This window comes from Rhipicephalus sanguineus, chromosome 7 (assembly GCF_013339695.2).
Source record: "Rhipicephalus sanguineus isolate Rsan-2018 chromosome 7, BIME_Rsan_1.4, whole genome shotgun sequence".
Taxonomy (NCBI): Eukaryota; Metazoa; Arthropoda; class Arachnida; order Ixodida; family Ixodidae; genus Rhipicephalus; species Rhipicephalus sanguineus.
This window is the reverse complement of record NC_051182.1, coordinates 84,535,753-84,558,127: the sequence shown is the minus strand read 5'-3', so window position 1 is coordinate 84,558,127 and position 22,375 is coordinate 84,535,753. Positions and strand designations below refer to the sequence as shown.

At 47.8% G+C, this 22,375-nt stretch overlaps 1 protein-coding gene across 1 annotated transcript in view; it reads left to right on the top strand.

Annotated features, from left to right (window-relative positions):
- The window catches only part of LOC119399576 (neuron navigator 2-like), a 297,894-nt gene that overhangs the window by 142,260 nt on the left and 133,259 nt on the right, over positions 1 to 22,375 (top strand). Inside the window, 1 exon segment of the mRNA XM_037666382.2 lies at positions 6,033 to 6,131. Within this exon segment, the coding sequence (XP_037522310.2) occupies positions 6,033 to 6,131 (99 nt within the window).

Below are 22,375 nucleotides of genomic sequence, written 5' to 3'. Positions count from 1 at the left end.
CTTCTTGATATTATTAAGCGCAGCTTTATGAATGCGGAAGGCCTGTCGTTCACTCGTTCAATGCCGCTCCTTTATAATGAGCCGATAACGATTCGCTCAGTTCGTTCGTTCACTCTGCCACCGCAGTGTGTGCCCCATCGCTATGATTGTCACCATAATGTTGCAGTTCCATTTTCAAAAAGCGAAAACTTTCTCCCAATCATTTTTACCGCGCACCGCAATCGAGTAGAACCGCCATATCCCCGCTGAAATGGCACGAGTCTCCGACAATCAACGTTATCGTGGAGCAGTAACCAACGCCGTTTAAATAAAAACCTGTTGTACCTTATTGTTATTGTGACTCACTATACTTCTTTTGCTTTATGCATGCATTTATTTTTGACCCCACTCCCCCTCTGTAATGCCTTTGGCCTTGGGGGTAGAGTAAATAAATAAATAAATAAATAAATAATGTTCTAAATTTCACATTGTTTAATTACTCCATATGTTCTTGACTGCACAACGAGGGTACCTGGCACGAGATCGCGTATTTTAAATGAGTTTTCGTTTAAGAAAGTCATATGGGTGCTATGCAGTGATCCCTGCTTCCTCATCCGTCTCTACTGTCTATCGGCAAAATCTCGTTATTCAATACATTCGGATGTCGTACAACATTCTGATCAACTATGTACTACAGCGTGATTGTCCAAGTGGTGGCAACTGTTACCAACATCCGCTCCCGCGTTTACTACGCCGTAATGCCGACACATTCACGTTTGAAAGTACTGACATTTAAATATGCACTTATGACAGGCAGTAGTTATTATGTGCTACGCAAGAAGCACAGGCGTGTCTGTAATGAATACGTCGTTTTGCAGGTTTACAGGTGCTATGCTTACAGGTGAAGTACAAGGAAATTAACACGTTTGATGCAGCGATTAAAGACCAAGGAAGAGCAAGCGCAGGACGATCGTTATCTCGCAAGTGAAAGATGTATTCTAGGAAAAACATGGCTGATTTCTCTGTCATAGGAATCGGTATAACACGAAAGTGAAACGAAAGTGTTAGTGTATATTTTACGACGTCATATCCGTGACGGAAATACGTCAGTGGAGCCGTGGTGGACCCCGCCATAAAACACTTTCGTGTTAAAAAAACGCAAAGGAAAACGGAGCAGAACGCAGCGGACATGTGCCAAACTGAGACAATCAAAAGAATGATCTAACATATCACCTAACAATACACGTGCCAAGCAGATGTGCAAACTCTCTGCGTGCTAATGATATCGACGCTTGACTTACTAGAAGATTAGAACAGTAAGAATGAAATGCAGAGAAAGAAAGAAAGAGATCACATGCACATAATCATGGCTGTTCACAGCACCCACCAGTGTATATAGGTTTGCAGTGATTCCACTCCTGCGCCAACTGCGCCAAAGTGCGCCAAATTGTATTTGCTGCGCCATCCTGATAATATCGACGAAAATTGCGCCAAACTGCGCCAAAGTCTCGGGTTTGGGGGCGTCTATCACCGGCAATCGCACGGCCGGCGCGTCAGAACATGTGCACCTTGATCTTGGGGCTGCCAAAGTCGCAACCATGGACCAAGAATTATTCCGCTGAATAAATAGCGCTCGCGCGTGCGTCCCGAATAAGCCACGATGCCATGCACGATGCCGACGCAGCGTGTGTTCTGCAAGTCGGCTCGACAGCAAAACGCGCTCTCCGCAGAGGCTCGTGACGTCTAGGCCTCTCGGTAGCGAGAAAGTGCGACGGCGATTCATCGGCGGACGTCGTCTGTTCTAGAAACGCTGCTGATAGCTCGTTTCAAGCGTCGCACGGCACGTAAGGAAAGCAATGTTCAGTAATAACTACATGTGTGCTGCCAAAATGTCTGTCACTTCTGTTTCCAGACATCGCGGAATGAAATCTGGGATCGCTAGCAGTATATATATGGAACAATATCGAATTTTCCTTGCTTCGCGCTTATGGAAGAGCACGCGAACGGTGGAAACGCGTTCACACTTTTCCTCAGATATACTTTATCCATGGATCTTCATTCGGAAGAGCTTTTTCGTAATTGCTTATACCAGCACATCCGAGTTTAATCACTCTGCGGTAAATACCCCCTAAAAGGCCCTGCCCTTTCGCGCTCACGTGCTAGGGTTCCAATTCGAATTTTTTGCTTGCTTTTTAAAAATGTCATCTCATTAATAAAAGCATATATCCTGGTCGGAGCAACCGCAAATACGCAGCTGTCAGTAGCGGGCCCGTCGCTGACGGCCCACAGTGAAGCGGCTACCCCATGTTACACGTACGCCCCTCGCTTTCGGTGGTCAATAGCTGACGGGTGAAAAAATTTTCATTGTTTAGAAAACCATTGCTTTAGAAAACACCTTGCGTCTTTCGTTAAGCAGCTGGCGTCTTTTTCGTTTTGCTTTAGAAACATCTGGCGTTCTTTCGTTTTGTTTTTACAAAACATCTGGCGTCTTTCGTTGGTTTATTTCATCAATCAACGGCGTTTTGAACAAAATTTTTATTGTTTAATCATGCACAGGAGAAATCTCACCAGGCACTACCTTGGAGGTAAACAATGGCTGCTAATGGGAATGAGAGACAGAAGAAGTCGGCTTTTAGCTAACACTTACACTTCTACAGAGACAGAAGAATTCGGCTTTTAGTTAACGCGCACGCTGCGAATTTTTTATTGTTCAACAACGCACAGGAGAAATCTCCCACCGGCACCACCTTGGAGGTCAAAGGGTAAGACTTGTTACTCACTACTACGAGCACGACGAGGGACGAACGGGTGCCGCCTTAAGGAGCTTCGCCCCTAAAACTCAGTTTTACCCCTTGGGCTTGTTGAAAAAAACACATCCTGCGGAAAGCTGACACGGCTATGAACTGCTCTGCCAAATACTATAGTCGTGCGCGCCGCGTAAAGGCCACAAGCGGAGCGCGAAGTTGCCGTTTCCCCATGCGCCCTCTTTTCAAACAGAAGCCGGTTCTCACTCTCGTCGGTGGGCGGGGCGTCTGTCAGTTTACGTCGCGGATCTGTCAGTTTACGTCGCAAGAGACATAGCACGCTTATTGGCCGATAGCCGACGTAAATCGAGAGCGGCGTTCGGATCAGATGCGCTTCTTGCCGCGGGGTGCCGCCACTTGCCGGCGCCGCACTCCTCAGTACACGGTAGCCGGACTCGCGCAAGCGAATCACAGCGGGAGAGCGATCGCGTTTCATGACGCGCGCTGACGTAACTTCTTTCCCCCGTGTCATCCCTCCCTGTCTAGCTTCGAGTGCGCTCGTCGGCACGAGAAAAGAGAGAAAGCGCTGGGAGCGTGCGCCAAACACCCGTAACTCCGCTGATTCTTGACGGATTCGAGAAATTTTTGCGGCAATCGATTCGGGAGGCAGTAAACGCCGATACTAAGGTCATTAGATCATTACTTGGAAAAGTGGTTCATGACCCCTTTAAGGGCGAAGCAATGAATGCGATACCAACAAATTGTATTGTTAAACGAAGTAAGGCTAGTAGCTAACTCTTTTGGATTCGATCTCGCGTAACTCAACAAAACACTGGTTTAAGAGAATATGGCCGCTCCAGGATCCGAATGTTTTCTTGCTCTGAGTTCTCTAAACACGAAGTAAGTAAAAGCGTTGAGAGCACAGCAAGTTTACGAGCCGTCTCCTGATGCCTCGAGATGGCGCGCGCGCAAGCGACTGCGCCCTTCGAACGATGCGGTCCCCTCGCCCCCCCCCCCCCGCTCCCCTGGCGTCCTTTCATGCTCCTTACGAAAGACGGGCGGGGCGTTTCCTCTCTGTTTGATGAGCAATCGACGGCAGGCCCGCACGCGGGAAGCTGTTATCTCATACGCTGTCCGTGCGACGGAGACAGACGGCCGGCTAGCTTAATCTCCGCTTCAGCCGCGTTCGTCGCCAGCGCTCGCGAGCTTTTACCCGCGGCTAGAATGCGCGTGGTGATGTTATTAATTTGGTCTTTATACAGAAAATTACGGCAATGGCGACGGCAAAAATCCGCGGAGAGCGTCCATATAATTGTTATCACAATAAACATTAAAGAAAAGTTGAGGAGCCATTTCACTCTGTGAAGTGGATGATAAGCGAAGCTGTTTCACACATGGCAAGGAGGTGACATGGTGGAGGACAGTTTGGTATGTAAGGCCAGGTTGTTAACGTTCTATACGCAATATTAATGCGAGAGCATGAGATGCTTTATCAAACACGAAAATTGACCGTCGGCGGCGTCAATCGATTGATGCAAAAAATAATCATGTGATGGCGTCATCATCACGTCACAGATCGTCAAAACTTGTGACGTCATCATGGCGTCATATATCGTGATGTCATGTGATGACGCCATCACGACATCATCGCTTTACACTGCTTCCGTAATCGGTGCGCCGATCATGGAGCTAGCTCAAAACCAGGTGAGGTGCAGATAGCTTGCAGAGAAGGAGGGGGAGGATCAACCGGTCGATCAAGAAGAAAAAGAACCTGGCTTTCGCCTTGGAGTTTTCTTAGGGGAATGCATTAGGGACAGTGTGGCTCTTTGGCATTGAGGCACTGCTGTACATCACGGCGTTTGTCTACAATGTCTGCTGATAACCACATAGATGTCTTTAGAGTGTTATTTCATAAAGTGCAATTTTATTGATCTGGTATTCTGTTTATTTGCTAGTGTCGAAAATAATCGCCGAAGAGGTTAATTCAGAACACTCAACTGAATGAGCCCTTATTTTTTCATTAGCGAGTGAAGTATGGAGTTCTCCTGACATGATTTTTTGCATGAGATTTGCAATGAATCGAAATATTTCTATCCTTCATAAGAGCCGCATAGTAATATTTCGGTGCTTGAATGTTATTGCAATATGCTTCTTTAGTGCACTCTAGGATGTAAAATTCGCTGCTCCAGAGTGCTCCCAGATGCAACATTATCTCCTCCAAAGTGCTCCAAGATGAAAATTTAGCTGCTCCAAAGTGCTCCAAAACGGAAATTTTGCTGCTCCCAAAATTGCTCCAAATCAGAAGTCCTCGGTAGCATCACTGGGTTTGAAAACCGAATATCTTAGAAATCCAGTTCTTGTCAACATCTCTGCCTTTTTATTCTTAAACTCTCTCTCTTTCTCTCTCCTACCCTGACGGGGGAGCACTGAACTTCAGGACAAGTTTTGTCTTTCTTGTGTCGTCATTTAGCGTTTATCCAAAAGTTGCCACACACAAGCACTTTGCTTCCTGCGTGTGTGTCTCTACAAAGGACATAGGTTGGCAAAAAATACCCACTCGTGAAATATATTTTGCGCTTAGGGCTCACTCAGACTCAGCCTTACCAAAGTTTTCCTCAACCAGACTCACTCGCTCTCAAACTCACCGAAATATTACTCACCCGGACTCACTCAGCCTCAAGCTCACGGCTCGATCTGAGTCTGAGTGAGTCGACTCAGGAGCGAGATTGCCGACCTTTGACTAAGAGTAAGCGCCGATGTTACCCTATCAGTACCCATCTTACGCTAGTGGGCTGGCTTACTCGACTGGCCATCTAACGCTATTAGGGAGCGTCCGCTGCGCATTAGACACCGTGAAATTCGAGACAATGCCGTTGCAGCAGCTCTCGCAGAACGCAGCACAAGCACGGTGTTAAATACGACGAAGATAGGAGACAACTTCCAGCAGAAATCTGTTGGAAGCTGTCTGTCTTTGTCGCGTTTGACCCTTTCCTTGTGTCCTGTGACAGATGCTGCAATATAACACTAGCATGCCCAAACTTGTTTCAAATATTACTGCGTCTGACCTTTATGTCTTCTTGATAAAATGAAGCGCGATTATCGGTACAGAAAGGTGAGACCGATAGGACGAGCGTTTCACCTGTCTCACCTTTCTGTCCTGTTTAATGTGCTTCCTTCTACGAAGTGGGCATCACCAACTGGCCTACACTTCTACTCTTCTATGATTTTTCTAACGATAATGATAATGATTAAAGTTACGTCTTCTCTTTCTCTCGTGTCTTATTGTACACGAAATTGTCTGTTTTGCAGACGGAAGAGAAGCAAGCCCACGAGATCCGCAAGCTCCGCAAGCAGCTGGACCAGGCCAACGAGAAAGTGGCCACGCTCACCTCGCAGCTCACCACTAACGTGAGTCGGCACGACTCCTTCTTGCCGTCTCTTCTCTCTTTCAGGAGGTGTGCCACAGACAACGCACTCGGCGCATTGGCACGCGATGCTGCGATCACACCCTAAGGCTCATAGCGGTCACGTGAGTGGCTGGAATCGCTCTTTTGTTGACGAAAGCACCATTCCGAACACTCCTGAGAGGTTGACCAGGCGGTTCCGTCCTGACAGTTGGGATTGCCACGCCGTTAATATATATATATATATATATGTGTGTTTGTCGAGACACAATGCTGCTGAAGTGGTTGGTCCGAGAGTACGAACGCACGAATGCAAGGGCGGGAACAAAGCCTGCGCGAAACACATGCACGAGAAGGGTGAACCCGAACGCATACCTAAACTAGACTATCTTTTACTCTGCAGCCTAGTCGACGCCTTCGCTAAAAACAGACGCCAGCAGAAAGGTTCAGAATGTAATAGTTCTCTGGAGGTTGTGTGGTGTTCACGATGTGGTAGATAGCCCACTGTTTAACTAAATCACTTCAATTACGCGAGTGTAATGGACGAATTAACTTTTTTTTTCTATTAGAACAAGAACTTGGGAAATTTGGCTTATGTGAACCATTAATTCGAAAAAAAGAGGGGGACAGATGATAACCGCAAATAAACACTCAAAACTATCTGTTGCGACGTATCTTATCGTGCAGTATGGTCGTATCAGTGATTAACAACGTAAACCAGTAAGAAATGAGTTTAGATCAATGCAGCGCACTATAAAAACGTGTATTTTATTTTATTATCTGTTTTTTGTTATCTGACCCTCGCGTGCGTAGTTTAAAGCTCGGCGCCAACTGGGAAACCGGAAAGCAAGGTTTATCCTACTTATTTCGGAGCACAAGTACTACTCCAGATGCCTACGAGCGCGTTCACGACATCGCGTTACGAGTTGACCGAATGAAGTTGTCGGGCGTACTTATTTATTTCCCGGGTCCGAATGCAGTTTTTACGGGCAACAGGAGCCGTAAACCAGAGGCACACTACAAAAAGCAGGATAATAACCTCGCAGTAAATAACTGCTGCGATCTCATTGAAGCTATAGAAGAGCTTCCCACGGTCGAATTTTGCGTCCTCTTTGCTCGGTCGTTATAAAACTCAAACAAAGAAACTCACACGACGGGTAATGGCGGACAGTGCTGCCGAAGTTCTAAGCACTTCGTCGTCGTTCTTATTATCTCGTGTTAGTCACAATTTCTAGCCTTCTTCTTCTTCTTTTTTTGCGGCTTGATTCGCCAGTCTGTGTTGTACGGTGGCCAAACATCGTGGCTTTTTTTACGGCCTCGTAACGGCCACATTATGGCCTCTATGCCATTAACTAAGTAGCTATAAAAGCAGCACTCACACTGTAGGGCCGCCACCCAAGGTTGCCTTCTCTTAACTGCTTAATTTCAGGCACAGTCGGAACGCGCTGGCAGTTAAACTCTCTTCGCAGGATCGACACACATTTTTTCAAGGACATGGCTGTTTTACTGAGCAACCTTGTGCGAACCTTCAATCTGTATATTTTAACGGCTACTTTTACATACCTATTTGTTTTATTTGATCTTTTATTGCCTTTTTTTGGGGGGGTGGGGGGAGGGTCCTTGGTCTAACTGCATTTTTTACCGATTTCCGTCCGCTCCATCAAAATTGTGCTGAATTAGTACACTTAAACTTGGAAGCTATGCGATAAAGCGGGTTAAGATTAAACAACTTGTACGAATGCAGCATTTGTATGGTATCATCATCTCCCTCTTTCAGTCGGTGTTTGCGGGCACACTCTCGTAAATTCTCGATATCTGTGCCAGTAACAAGGCTCCGTTTACAACTTTTTCCACTGAACTAGTTCCGATAACGTCGAGAATTGTCTTCTTTTTCTGCAGTTATTCATTTGACACTGAGAAACTCCTGATAATTTAAGGGGCCAATTTTGTGCGTTCGTCTGAGTTTCTCAGAAATGAGAGCACCCCAGTTGCGGATGATGGGAAAATGTTTATTTAGCATAGCGCAACGCGATTGAAGAAAATAAAATGTATAGTACCGTCCCTCGACACGTGATCGCCACGTCAGGGAGCGCGCATAGCCAAAGCTACGGCAGCGCAGTGGCACCATACGTTATCTGCTAATGCGCTCTCAATTATATGTCGCGTGATGGGACGATACTGTAAAAAAATATTTAAAAAATGAAGGGAACGGCTTCACGGAGACTTTCGCTTACCGAAGATGGCTGTGTTACGTAAGGCTCTCTTCTAGCTTAGTTGTTCCTCCGTGCGCTCAACCTGTCGTTGCAGCGCTTTTTTTTTTTATTCTGCTCATTGTCGTATGTAGCTGTTCAAAAGTGGCTCAGCGTACTGATTTCAGACCAGGGTTTTTGCAAGTGCGTAGAAACTTGTATTTTCTTAATTTACCATCGGCCAGTGTCAAACATAGCACTTCTTTTTGTCCTTGCGTGTTTATGCAGCTGCTCGCGGCGGGCCTAGCTTTTCTTTTTCTTTTTCTTCGCTCTCTGTCACTCTCTATCGTGATATACCATTCGTTCCTATGGTGCTTCTCACAACTTTTGAGTTACGCTTCTTGATGAGCTCGACATCCTAACGAAGTTTCCGCTCAGTCCCAATGCGGGCTGTCTTTATGCGTACGTTTTGATACGTATACCTCTAAGCGTACTTCTAGAATGACTCGCGGTGAACAAAGCATTCCATAACGCGACCGCGAAGTGCCACCTGTTTCTTCTGTAGGGACGGGCGTGAGAGGTTTGACTCAGGGTTGCCAGGTCGAAAAGACAAAAAATAGCCAATAAATCGGAAAAGCTAGCCAGAAAGTAGCCAATTTGAGCCAAGGACACTAAAAGTAGCCAAAAGTAGCCACACGTGTGTGAAAACGACTGCGACCTTGTTATTCAAATGACTAAATTCAGTAGCCTTTTGGTGGAAACGTAAAGAAGTACACCAGAAACACTTAAAAATCATAATTTCTGAGAATAAAGCATAAATTGTTGACTTTAGCAATCATTTCGTGCCGGATGATGAAGTTTCTTACGCTGTTTGAGAAAGACGTCCTCTTCGCGCGCCTTGCGTGGCTTTTCTTTAAAGGGCTACAAGTACCACCGACAATAAAAATTAGTGCTGCATAAGTGTGCACAAAGTCAGTTTCCGTAATTGAAGCATAAATTGTACTCACTTCGGCAATCGTTTCTCGCGTGATGACGAAGTTCGAGTAAATAATATTCTCGAGTCGCAGTCCGCCCCTAATTCTTGGAAACGACACAAGCAGTTCGTCAGATATCCGATTTCTAATGTCGGCAAGTGCATAGCACCTTGGATGCGGAGCGCTTTCGGTTGTCCTGTTCACTTTCAATTAGTTTTAAAGTCGCGTTCAGCAATAGGTGGTCTGCGAAATGAGACGCCATGCAACAGTTTTCTCCCAAGTCCCAGCCACTTATGCATAAGACTTTTCTTTTGTATAATGCGAGCGCCAAATTCAATTTCGGGAGCTTGTAATATGCCTTGATAACCATGTCTTGACACCGCATACTCGAACGCCAGCGGCTGCGACGTCACAAGCTATTGATAATTTGGTTCAAATTGAGGCAACAAGAAACTAGCCAAAAAGTAGCCAAGTAGCCAACACACTTTTCCTGCCGCCACCGGCCTAAAAAAGTAGCCAAATTGGCGCAAAGTAGCCAAACCTGGCAACCCTGGTTTGACTGTCGCTCCCGTCCTCGATGCAGCACGCGAACTCTATCGACCGTTCCGTAAAACGTGGTCCTCGTTGCACTCGCAAGCAGCGGCAGATGGCGCCACACGTCTACCAAAGCGTGCGAATGCCCGGCAGCGTGACCACTGGCGGATTTAGAAGTGTGGTGCGGCCGTCCCGAGGCAACCCCTTAATTTTTGAATGCGTAAACTGTATATTGGTGTTGACGCCCTACACGGGCGTACCCAGAAATTTTTTTTCGGGGGGGGGGGGGGGGAGGGATGGTGCTGCTATCCATACTTTATGTATGTATGTTCGTGCATAGGCGTGCGCAGGCTTCCCCATCAGGGGGGGGCGAAGGTTCATCGCAGCGCCCCCCCCCTCTTCTAAGTCAATGTACGAGGCGATTTTGCGGCCCCCTCTCCTCTTAGGTGTCTAGGCGGGTCAATGTATGGAACAGATTTCGCGCTCCCCCTTAGGTTATTAGGGGGGGCGGCCGCCCCCCCATGCCCCCCCCCCTGTACGCACGCCTATGTGTTCGAGCGTGCATTTGTATCTGTGCGTGTATATATACGCAAGCAAAACTGAAAAATTTCGGGGGGGGGCGTTGCACCCCCCCCCCTTGGCTACGCTCCAGACGCCCTGTACAAAACTTTAGATATATTACTCCCCATAAGCTGACCCTCCCCTTGCAAAACTCCTGTATCCGCCCAGGGCCGCGGATACAGGGTGGTTGCCGCAAATAAACTCAATTCAATTCAATTTCGTTCGTTTATGTAGCTGGTTCTTGCAACACTTGTAAAAGCAAGGACGCTCTTCTAGACACACCGAATGGTCATAATTAATGCGGAGTCTCTCCTTACGGCGTGCGTCGCTGTCATATCGTGGTTTTGTTACACAAAATCCAACAGCATAATAACCTTGTTAGAAGTTTCTCAACGGTCTTTTTTCGAAACCCCGTGTCCCGTGAACTTTCCTGACCGCCTGTAAAGCATGTCCGGTGGGTGGAATGCGTGTCCCGATCCAAACGTGCGATAATCATACCGCTGTTTTGTCACCGAATAGTTCGCAATATCCTTATCGTACTTTTTATTTTTCAAAGTATGTGTACGCCTCTTTTAGCAAACTTTCGTGGCCGACGGTAGAGTGTGGTCCACCAGTGGGAATGCGTATATCCCTAGTCAGAAGTATCCAATCGCGCAACAGCATGAAGCAGGCCCATAGCCAGGAATTTCTTTCGGGGGGGGGGGGGGGTCACTTTCTGAAAACCTTGGCTATTTGAGAAGAACGCCTATTTCCATTATTTATTTTTGGCAAAAACACCTGCTTCACTAAAATATCGAGGGGGGGGGGGGGCAGGCCCCTAGCCCCCACCCCACCCCCCTGTCTACGGGCCTGGAATGAAGTATACAAGTTGTTCACTGCTGCCATAATAGTCGGTATTAATAGTAGTAATTGAGATGAGGGACAGCCGCTTATTTTTTTAAACCCGCGATAGTCGGTTGTCGCGCCCAGTCCCCCCTCCTCTCTCTCTCACTCTCTCAGCTCATTTATCTAGATCTCTATTTCCATCAGTCTTCTGTCGTTCTTGCCCCCCATCTATTAGTGTTTGCCTTTCTCCTCGTGTCCGGCTCGCGATCCGTCCTCGTCAAGAGCTGTCATCGCATCCGGGGTTCTAGCACCGACGACGTATCGTACACAATCCGGGCCCAAACAGGCGAGAAGACCTCGGCGTGGGAACAACGACGGAGTTCGGCGAAACTTCTTCCTCGCAGCCCTCGTTTGGTGCCGCGAGACGGGCGCAATTTGTCACGGATGTATGCGTCCCATACAGCCACGCCATGCGTGGTCTCGCGGCTTGCGCAATTGCAGCCATCCAGCATGAACGGTTCCTACAAGAGTTATACCGGAGAGAGCCTGTGAAGGCGGGTTTTCCTGATTTCGGTGGCTAGCAATTTACGCTCAAAGACTGTGGTGGTTGTGACGTATACTACGAAAGCACGAATATAAGAACAGAATCACTTTTGGTTTTCATGGCAAGAACTAGAAAATTTGATGGAAAGAACTCGAGTCTTACTCTATATGCTTTCTTAATAGATGTCGTGTGTTAACAAAATGGGAACAGGGCCTGCATTATCGCCAATTGTCAGCTATAGATTTTCGGAGTTAAAGATTCCATTGAGACCTACGGTTCAGTGACCTTGTTTCTTTGACATTGATTTCCAGAAGTGGAATATCGCTGGGTCAAGGGGTCGTTCCACTGTCAGTTAAGAAACCTCGAGATTTCCACAATGGCTTCACTAGTCTATATTTCCACCAGCAGAGAAGGATGGTTCCTTTTCGTCCACTTCCTGTTGAATAAGTTCCATCACCCTTCACGTGGATGCCTTGCGTACATGTAGCAACGTGTTGAAATCTGCAGTATGGGAATACTATACCATAATTACTCAACACCGAGACAAGACTGGGTGAACTCTATATATGAAGGTCTGTCACTGTTCGAAGCGCTTAGTGACGTATACCCGGCTCATGCACGCGACCTACCCTGGGCGTGGCTTGGGACACAGCTCGCTGAAGTGCACTTAAGTGTGTGACCTTGGGGAAAGAAGTGGCCATTACAAATGCTACGAACTATGCCTCATGTACAGCACACTTCTAAGTCCATTTTGGAGCATCAACGTATAGTAATCACGCTGATTAATTTCGCTATAAGTATAGAAAAACGAACTAAGGGGCAGTGTTGTCAATAGTTATGCACGTAATACTGCAGGGCAGGGGCGTAGGCAGACAATTTTTTTTTTTTTTTTGGGGGGGGGGGGGCACCTCCTTGATTTGAAGTAGGGGCCGGGCAGGCAGATGTGGTCAAGCGTCATTTTGGGCTTTGTGTGCCATAGCAAAAAAAATTTCGGGGGGGGGGGGGGGGACGGGCCCGGTGTGCCCCCTCCCCCCACTGCTACGCCACTGCTGCAGGGGCGGGGCCAGAGGTGGACACGGGGTGGGGGGGATAGCCCTTCCCCCCAAATATTCGCCTGCCCCCCACCACATTTGCAACCTCCCCCCTCCCCCCCCCCCCCAAGAACAAATGTCAAAACACAAGCCAAAACAAACCAACTAGCCCACACCGACAAGCATTAATAAAACACAAAGCATAAATCCCCCCCCCCCCTCCCTCCAGTATAAAAATCCTGGTGCCGCCAACGTAATACGGCGGCATTAGAAGAACTTGTTTTTGGGCGAGTTGGTGCCTTAGTTTGCCTTAGTTTGCCTCGCAGTAAAAAAGAGCTTTTGCCATTTGATTGCGCTCATTCTAAGACTGTAAAACGTAGTATTGCTCAGCATTGCCTTCAATCCGCGTTGCGCAGATCGTGTCCGCACATGATGCAGACCAGCCTGTGTAATCAGATTGGCAGACTGGAAAAGGCTGGCTTTCCTCGGGCGGTCTTGTATGCCGTTGCCGAATCTCTGCTACGGAAGCTGAACTTCAGCACTCAGGAAGAGCACTCGAGAGAACAGGAGCGCGTCAAACCACAGGTGGTGCCGTACTTGCACAAGTTGAGCCACAACCTCAAGAAGGTGGCCGCCAGGTTCGCAATCCCTGTTGTGTTTTCCGCTCCGAATAAACTGGCGCACTTGTGCCGACGAATCTCTCGTGCTAAGGAGCAAGGGTGCCAAAAGAGGCACGTAAAACCTTTCAGGCGTTGTGCCGAAGGGGTTGTATATGAAATTCCCCTGAGCTGTGGCAAGACCTACATCGGTCAAACGGGTCGGTGTATCAACGACCGCCTCAGGGATCATGCCAACAGCATAGGTAAGAGTGATGGTGCGCACCTTCCCGCGCATGTCAGGTCATGCTCGTGTGTGCCACGTTTTGCGCAAGCTAGGATTATCGGCAAAAGCAGAGATTAAACAGCAAGGGAATTACTAGAGGCGTATCATATTAGAAGTAAAGGGTCCGCTTGTGTCAGTGACACATCCATTGTTCTCTTTCAGTCTGAGTTGTCCTTCTTTAATGAACTGCTCACGTGATGTCATGTTTGGGGTAACTCTTCCACTCCACTGCGCATGTGTGGAAGCTTACCTGTTTTTCAGCCTGTGCTGGCAATAAACAGCTGGTAGTTTGGCGCTCTTCTGTCTCTTTCCTCCGGCCCTTTTTCATGTTCCTAGCTTCGCGCCACTTACGATATCTTCAGCAAAATACGGCGGCATTGCTTTTTAAAGCACTTATTGCGTTTTTATTAGTGCTACCTTTTTCGTGCATTTCTCGAATTTTAGCCTTAAAAGGGGGCCAGTAATCCAGAATACCTTTTTCTTTTTTTTTTTTTTTTTTTACAAATCATTCCACCTGCTCACACGTGCGCGGGTATCGACTGCGCAAGCGCCGCTTTATCATCTGTGACAGCGTGATACACACAGTGCAGTCAAGCATGTAACGAAAGAAGGAAGGCGATAATTTGCCTTCCCGGGTACCGCCTTTATATGATAGCTGCGTACGTATACGTACTCACGTTTACGCTCTCTCGCGCACCGCTGCAATGGCATCGGCTTCTCGGCGGCGTCGTGTTTATCAGCGCCGTTATCGATTCCTCATCCTCGCCTCTGTGTCCCTGTCCTTCGCGTATCCGTCGCGGCACTCGCTTCCAGCTGAACGCAGCTTTACGCACACAGCTCAGGCTGTATCCCCGCTACGTGCCGGTAGAGTATGAGCGGAGCACTGAAACACCTACGAGCTAACGCCCTCCGCCGTGTGTCCTCTGGCGCGAAATCGCGAATACCTTCATGTGTTGTTGTTGCTTTCTTTTTTTTTTTTGTTCCTCTTCCTTTCTTTGTTGCCTTCTCTGTGTCCTTCTTTCTTCTATCATTCGTTCTCGTCCTTTCGTTTTCTTTTCTTTCCTCTTCCTTACCTTCTTTTCATTTATTTCCGACTTCTGTTATGTTTTCGTTTTTCTTTTCTTGTTTTTGCCATTACTTGTCTTTGTCTTTATGTAGCGGGCCGTTACGCTATCCGCTCCCGGTTATGGCGATCATTGCCAGTGTGTACAAGGGGGAACCCGTTCGTAGTAACTTAGTCTTCAGCTGTATTGGCGGCGAGATCGAGCAGAATCGGCACCTAGCGGCGAGCGGACGAAACCCCGTGGTGTGGATGGCTCCTCGCGTCGTCTGCTAGCCACACCATGTTCGCACGTGTGCGTGCGTCATGCACGTCCTCGGAGGACTGCTTGTTCCATTGTGCTGGCACAGTATCGAATGCTTGTACGTATGCCTACACGATATACACAAGCATTTCGCCTTCCGAGATTGTATGCACTGTAATAAGTGAGTGCATGCACGTGTCGGTATGGTGCTAGGTCTAACCATCGTACCGTCCATTCGCCAAAATCATTTCAATGTGGATGCCACTTTGTCGTTGAAGCACATCACACAGTGCATTTGGCGCTGTCCTAAACGAAAGAAGTACTAAATGTCCAGGTGTGAATGTAGAATTTTAGCGACACCTTCTCGTAAAGTGTCGGCGATTTCGAAATCCTTGCGATACGGCAAAGCATGAACTAGCGTCTGCAGAGGATGGTTAGCGGTAAAAAAGACCCCAAGCCACGCATTTCTTTTGCGCTACGCGTATTCATGCAAAAAAGAAAAGTAGAGTGCACAATGTTCGACTTCATCTCTTTCCGGAGAAATCAAGGCTCCCTTTTTTTGCAGCCCTAGAACAAGAAGTAAATACTTAATTGGCGCAGTCGCGCAACACTATTTATATTGTGGCATAGGCAGAACACAAGTTAAACACGTTGGAATAAAGCTAGAAAAAACATCGAGCACAGTGCAAAACACGACTGTGACCGAAGCCCTGTACCCCATTGATTGGCGGATTGCGCTTCTCTCACACGTAATGGGAACGTTAGTCCAGCTTCGTGCATTAATTTGGCAATGGAGGGTGTATGTATAACTATTACGCAGCAGCAGGCACGTAGCCAGGATTTTTTTTCGGGGGGGGGGGGGGGTGGCCCAAGGCCTAATTGTTCGAAAGAAAGTATTTCCATGGCAAAAATAAAACAAAAAGTTGCCCGGGAATATAGAAGGCTCGACGAATTTAGGGGGGGGCCCCCCCCCCCCCCCCCCCCCCTTGCCTACGTGCCTCCGCAGCAGTCAACGTGCTTTATTCGCCGACAATCGACCGAAACCGCCTTCGGCGATTACCACCTATCCACACTAACGCGGCGACGGTGCTGCCACCTATAGCCCGACCTCGCTGCGAATACCCCATCCTGTATACACTCTCTGACGGTATACCTTGCAATACCTTGTGGTATACCTTGGGTGAGGCATCCAGGCCGCGGCCGCTGCATTTTCGATGGAGGCGGAAATGTTTGAGACCCGTGTACTTCGATTTAGGTGCACGTTAACGAACCCCAGGTGGTCGAAATTCTCGGAGCTCTCCACTACGGCGTCGCTTCACTACGACATCCCTCATAAACATATCGTGGTTTTGGGACGTTAAACCCCAGATATTGTTGTTATTATTATTATTATTACCTTGCGTGATGCAGGTAGATCTTCAGGCTCGTGGCGATGAAATAACGGTGTCACAGCGCCGCGTTTGGACGGACCCCCTAAAACGCCCTGTGTTTTCCTCCTGCGGTGCGGGAAATACAGATAAGCGCGATGCTCTGTCCAGCACGTTACGGTGAAATGTATCGGATATTAAAAAAATAAAATAAAATCAGTACAATAAGGAAGACAGTAAGACACGGTTCAGTAAGACACGGTTTCTGAAACAAAAATACAGCTTAAATGAGTACAGACTAAAAAAAAAAAAGGGATATGTAATGAATGACTCATATGTACAAGAAGCCATACAGAAACAACCAAGCACGCAATGAGTAACCAAAAAAAACAAAAAAAACAAACAACCAAAGAAAAAAAAGGCGTTTTGATCAATCGAAAGCGCCGTGCGCCGCCTCCTCGAATGGACTTCTCCTCACGCTCTGATTGGACGGGTCGCACTCGTACACGTTTTCTAGCGGCTCGGCGGGCGTTATTACTCAACTACGCGTGTCGGGGGATTACGCGGTGTGATAACGTTATCCTCGCAGCGGATAATCCTGTGTGGGTCCTCCTTAACAGCGTTGCCTTCTTGGGTGGTCTCATTTTTTTCCTCGCTGCTTCGCAACTGGGTGCTCGGTTTCGTCGTCCCTATTTCGATACATCGCTCGTTCGCTGCGGGATCTCGATTGCGGCCACATCTCGTGTGGCGCGGTGTACGTACGTATCGGACCCGTGTTTTGGAGCCACCCAATCCTTGTCTCCGAACGTAACACAGTAGCGGCTCCCCTAGTGCCTATATATAAAGATTACTTCACCCCCCCCCCCCCTTTTATCGCTCTACGAGGAAGGATCGAAAGATTGCTCAGCATCTTAGTGTGTTGCGTAATGATTTATTTCTGTTTCCTCTAACGGCGTTATAGATACAGGCTTTGCGAAGTGGCGTTCCGTTTCTTGTTGGTCTTACGTTTCCATGTAGCCCCTGTTATGGTGCAGGTTTCAGGAGCTAGGCTATGGTTTAAACGAAGCGCTCTTCCTCTGTCTAAGTGTAACAGAACAATCACCGAATCTTAACTTGAATTTAACTCACGTCGCCGCGTCGAACCATTTTCTGGCGCCGCAGCTTCAACTCTTCGGTTGGACCCTCAAATAACAAACATACTAACGTAGCGCCAATGTCATTCACGAGACGTCACAATTAATACCCTACTTATGCACGCATTAACGCCCTCGAGTTCAAGTTTTCCACCCCCTTCCATAAAAGAGTAGAATTCCTTACCTGGTCTATTCGCTCATATGTTTACTATGACGTCACATATGATGACGTCGTGTGGTGACGCAAAAACTCTTAGCGCGCATGTGCCCGAGAAATTGGACAATCTCCACTACTAAATACTGGCCCACTAAACATAAGAAGGGAACACACGAGCGCCAAGCACCACTTAAGATTTCTGAACAGACGTGGTCAGTAATTGAAAAAGTATTTAATGAACAGTCGGGATTAACCCACTGCTAAACACCTGGACAGCACGTTTCAGCTGCGCTGGTTAATTACCATCTGTACGGGGTGCTTAGGCGGTGATTTTTTTTTTTTATCCTACGACATTCGCTGCTCCAAAAAAAAAAAAAATCCAGCCAGCTATACTCTGTGAAAGCCGTCGTAGGAGCGAAGCTGATGCCCCGTTCGTCAGGCTATTGCTTTTCTATGTTTTGCAAGTATTTTCTAAGTACTTCTGTTTTGTATAATCGCTCAAACGCGGCACGCGTTTCCTGCATTACATAGTTCCTAGCGTGCCATAGCCACGCTCGCTGACTAAGCAATTCAGATCTCCCGCGAAACAGCGACTGCTACGGCGACGCCTTTTTTTCTTGAAGTTGCGTCGTCCCGCCGATGAGCATTCGCTGCCGTCGCCGTACCGACGGGCACGCGGCGCTGTTACTGTATCTTGTCGATCGCGTCTCAGAAGTGTCCTCACCTAAAGAGTATATATCTTACACTGTGGTTCTGGTGCGCTTTCCGCCGAGCCTGACCCTCCTCCCTCTCGGCGCGCCTCCCATTGGTTCCCCCATTCCACCAAGCTTCACTCACGCCCATCTCGGTAAGGCATTGCCTCCCCCTTTCCGCCATGCCTCTCTCGGCACGGTGCAGCCCCCCCCCCCCCCTTCCTGCCGAGCCTCACTCTCGCCACACCGCAAGGCCACGTGACCAGCGTTACGCCGCCGACCAAGGGTCGACTAACAACAGCTTCGCTACTGAAATATCGAATTCAAAGTATATAGCAGGTATTCGCTATCGGCATCCTTGGACGGATCACTGCTTCTAATGGTACAGGTGAGTCAAACGTGAGTTCCAGTGCCAAAAAATTGGCCGCGTATCTGCGTGCTTCGCTGCAAATGTCGTCTAAAGACGATAGAAGAGGCGCTGCGTGAGATATGGACGCCATCTGGCAATACGTCAGGAAACATGAGTGCTGTGTTGCGGGCTGGTAGTCCCGGCGCAGCAGCAGGCGAAGACCGGCGGTGACCAACGCGACCGGCGGGGACGCCAGCCAGCCAGCCCGAACACGCGGTTTGGCGCGAAGCGCCGAAGCAGAAGAAACGTCCGCACTCAACGAGTACTCTCCACACACTCTTTTATTTACACGTCGCCTGGGTAAAACAGGAATGCCAGAGTGGCGCCCCATGGCATTCGTACAGTGCAATACTGAACCGAAACCGAAACACAACAATGAGCTCGTGCAGAGGGCATGGAGGAAGGCAAGTTTCAGCGCAGCTTAAGAACTAGGGTCTCTAGAATTACGTATCCATGTATTTTCTATTAAAGGAACACACCACCTATACTTACCTAGTGATGTTGCGCCTCAAATATGCGTAGTGTTTGCTTTTTGGTCAATAATGTACAGATGTATGAACCTAGTCAGCCGTTCAAGATGGCTGGCCCTTGGGCAAGTGGTTCAACTTTGGCCGGGTGGCTGAATCGAGTGACGTGCCGACAAACAGAAAGACAGACAGAAAAACAGACCAAAATTTCTGCGTTTAAGTTCCCCAAGAAAGACTATCGTCTTTAATAGCACTGGGGTTCTAAAGAAGAAACACTTTGTCTATAGTTACACGCAGACCGGTCTGAGGGCTCTTTGCGATCATTTCAACTGAGGTATATGAGCTTCCATCAGGCGCGTAGCCAAGGGGGGGTTCAAACCCCCCCCCCGAAATTTTTCAATTTTGCTTGCGTATATAGGCACGCACACATACAAACGCACGCACGAACATACATAAAGTATGGTGAACCCCCCCCCCCCCCCCCGAAAAAAATTTCTGGCTACGCCCCTGGCTTCCATGTGCTCCTGGAAGAATAAAATTTACGAGTAGAAAAATGAATTCGCCAGGTTGGTGCCGCCACAGGTTAGCTCTTATGCGCTTTCAAATCAACGCATAATTTTTAAAGCGAAAGCTGTTTGTGCACACAACCGCAACCGATTTTGGTGTCGCGGTTGTCCGCCGCCGCCGGTGTCCATAACAGCTATCGCGCACAATGAGAAGGATATATCCAGGATTGAGCGAGATTTAAACCCAGGCCCTCCGCGTGGCACTCGAGTGTTCTACCACAGAGGCACGCCGGTGCTTGAAACTCCTTCGCAAAAGAACCCTATGCAGGCGTCATGTCGGGCAAGGAATCACGTTAATAGATGAAATATTGCGTGGTAGAAGAGTACAATAACAACCATGCGTCGCATTATGCGAATTACCTAACGAGTGCGTGGTTTCACTCTTCCCGCTCATTACAAAGCGCACTGTCATAAGCCTTCACTGTCATCAGCCACAGCATCAACAATCTTCCATATAATGCTTTACAAGACGCGAAGTGGCTACCTCGCTTCTACGCAGAATAATTCATAATGGCATAGTGGTTACTTCTCTTCTGAATAACTTGTGATGATTTATGGCGTAGTGGGTACCTCGCAACTGTACTTGCAGGAGTCGCTCTAAGGGAGTCTTACAACGCGCTCTATAAAGGCCGCTCCCCCTGCTTTCGGTGTGACCGTGCTGCGTGTTCCGCGCCAGGTCTGGTGCTATTATTTCTTAAATGTGTCATCAAAAAACGCCTTTTAAGGAATAAGCCTTCAATGTCTCATACTCGCGGTGTCCGTCAGTCAGTCAGTCCGTGCCCTGGCACGGTGCCAGCTGTGGCCCCTCCCCCTCACACTCTCTCAGCAATCAGGTGATGGCACAGCAGCGCACAGCAACAGTTGCGCGTTGCTCCTTCCAACGCGCGTTCAGCAACTGTTGCGCAACGCGGCGGCGGTGTCCGTCCGTCAACGCGCAATAGCGAAGATTGGTGATTCCCATGCCCACAGCCTTTTACCGAACACACGTTGGAATTTACAAAGTGCCCTTCGTTATCGCTGCTCTTCCTAATTTTGTCACCCCTTCAAACGCTGTGCCGCCCTCTACTGCGTTTCCCATCCCTTCGTAACCGTTGTTTTTAACGGCCGCATAGGAGATAACAAAAACCTAACGATCTATAAAGGAGTATACCGATATATCAAACCAGGCAATGTACTTATCGTTGGACCGCACATATGGGGTACACCTCGACTTTGGTCACCCTTGGAAGCCTCAGTACTTGCACTGGCTATGCTTCGGAGTTCGGCTGCCTATCTAAATAGCTTTACTTGCAACGCGCACGAGATAAAGTACCGAAAAAAAGGAATTAAGTTTCCACTTTACCCTTTAAGCAAACCACAACACTTAGAAAATGCTCAGAATAGTACCGTCTAAATGTCTGCTACTTATTCCTCACCACTCAAAGGGCAAGTTCAATCAAAAGAAGCGCTGACAGGCATAGCAAGTAATTGATTGATTGATTGATTGATTGATTGATTGATTGATTGATTGATTGATTGATTGATTGATTGATTGATTGATTGATTGACTGATTGATTGATTGATTATGTAATTGAATATTTACGCAGAATCTCCTTTGAGAGTTGTCTACACTCCGCTTCGTACATCAGGTACAAGCGAGACTTCTTGCGGTAGATGCGTTTGCAGTAGGAAATAGTTCAGTGCTCCTACCACCCAGAATGGACTTTCTTTTCATTTTCACAGGGAGTAGTAATAGAACATGTTTTTGTGCCTTGCAAATAAACAAACGCCCCGCCACGGTTGTCTAGTGGTTATGGCGTTCGACTGCTGACGCGAAGGTCGCGGGATCGAATGCCGGCCGCGGCGGCTGCATTTTCGATGGAGGCGAAAATGTTTGAGGCCCGTGTACTTAGATTTAGGTGCACGTTAAAGAACCCCAGATGGTAGAAATTTCCGGAGCCCTCCACTACGGCGTCTCTCATAATCATATCGTCGTTTTGGGACGTTAAACCCTAGATATTAAATTATTATTGCAAATAAAGAAACGCCGTTATCTCCGTGTTGTTATGCGACTGGATCACTCACTGGAAATGATTCACCGATGAATGGCTGAGGTGGCGAACGATTAATCGTTAACCGTTTTTTTCTTTTTTGTAAATTAATCGACCATCCCTACTTTTCATCACGACAATAGTGGGCCTACGTGTTTAAAAAAAAATCACCTGCTCAAGGTCATGACGCGCTCTGACGCGGCTTCTTACCCCTTTGTCATGCCCCCTGTGCAGCTTTCAGCGGGTTCGTCGGGACATAAGGAGAGAGAAAGCGCTTATACAGCGTGCGACAAATCCCTGCAACTCATCGTACTTAGCGGATTGTAATTTTTTTTTTTGCGATTCGTGTGGAAATATATCCGATAGGGAAATCATTCGACGATTACTTCGAAAAGTGTTGCGGGGCTTCTTTAACCATTTCTGTTCCTGTGATTCCAAATGGAATCACGTAAACCGAGGCGGTCGAAATTAATCCGGCATACCCGACTATACGCTGTGCCCTCTAATCATTACAGTACATTTGCGCCGTGGGTCAGTTGCCCGCATGTTCTTGAGGATTCGAATCACCCACAGACGAAACAG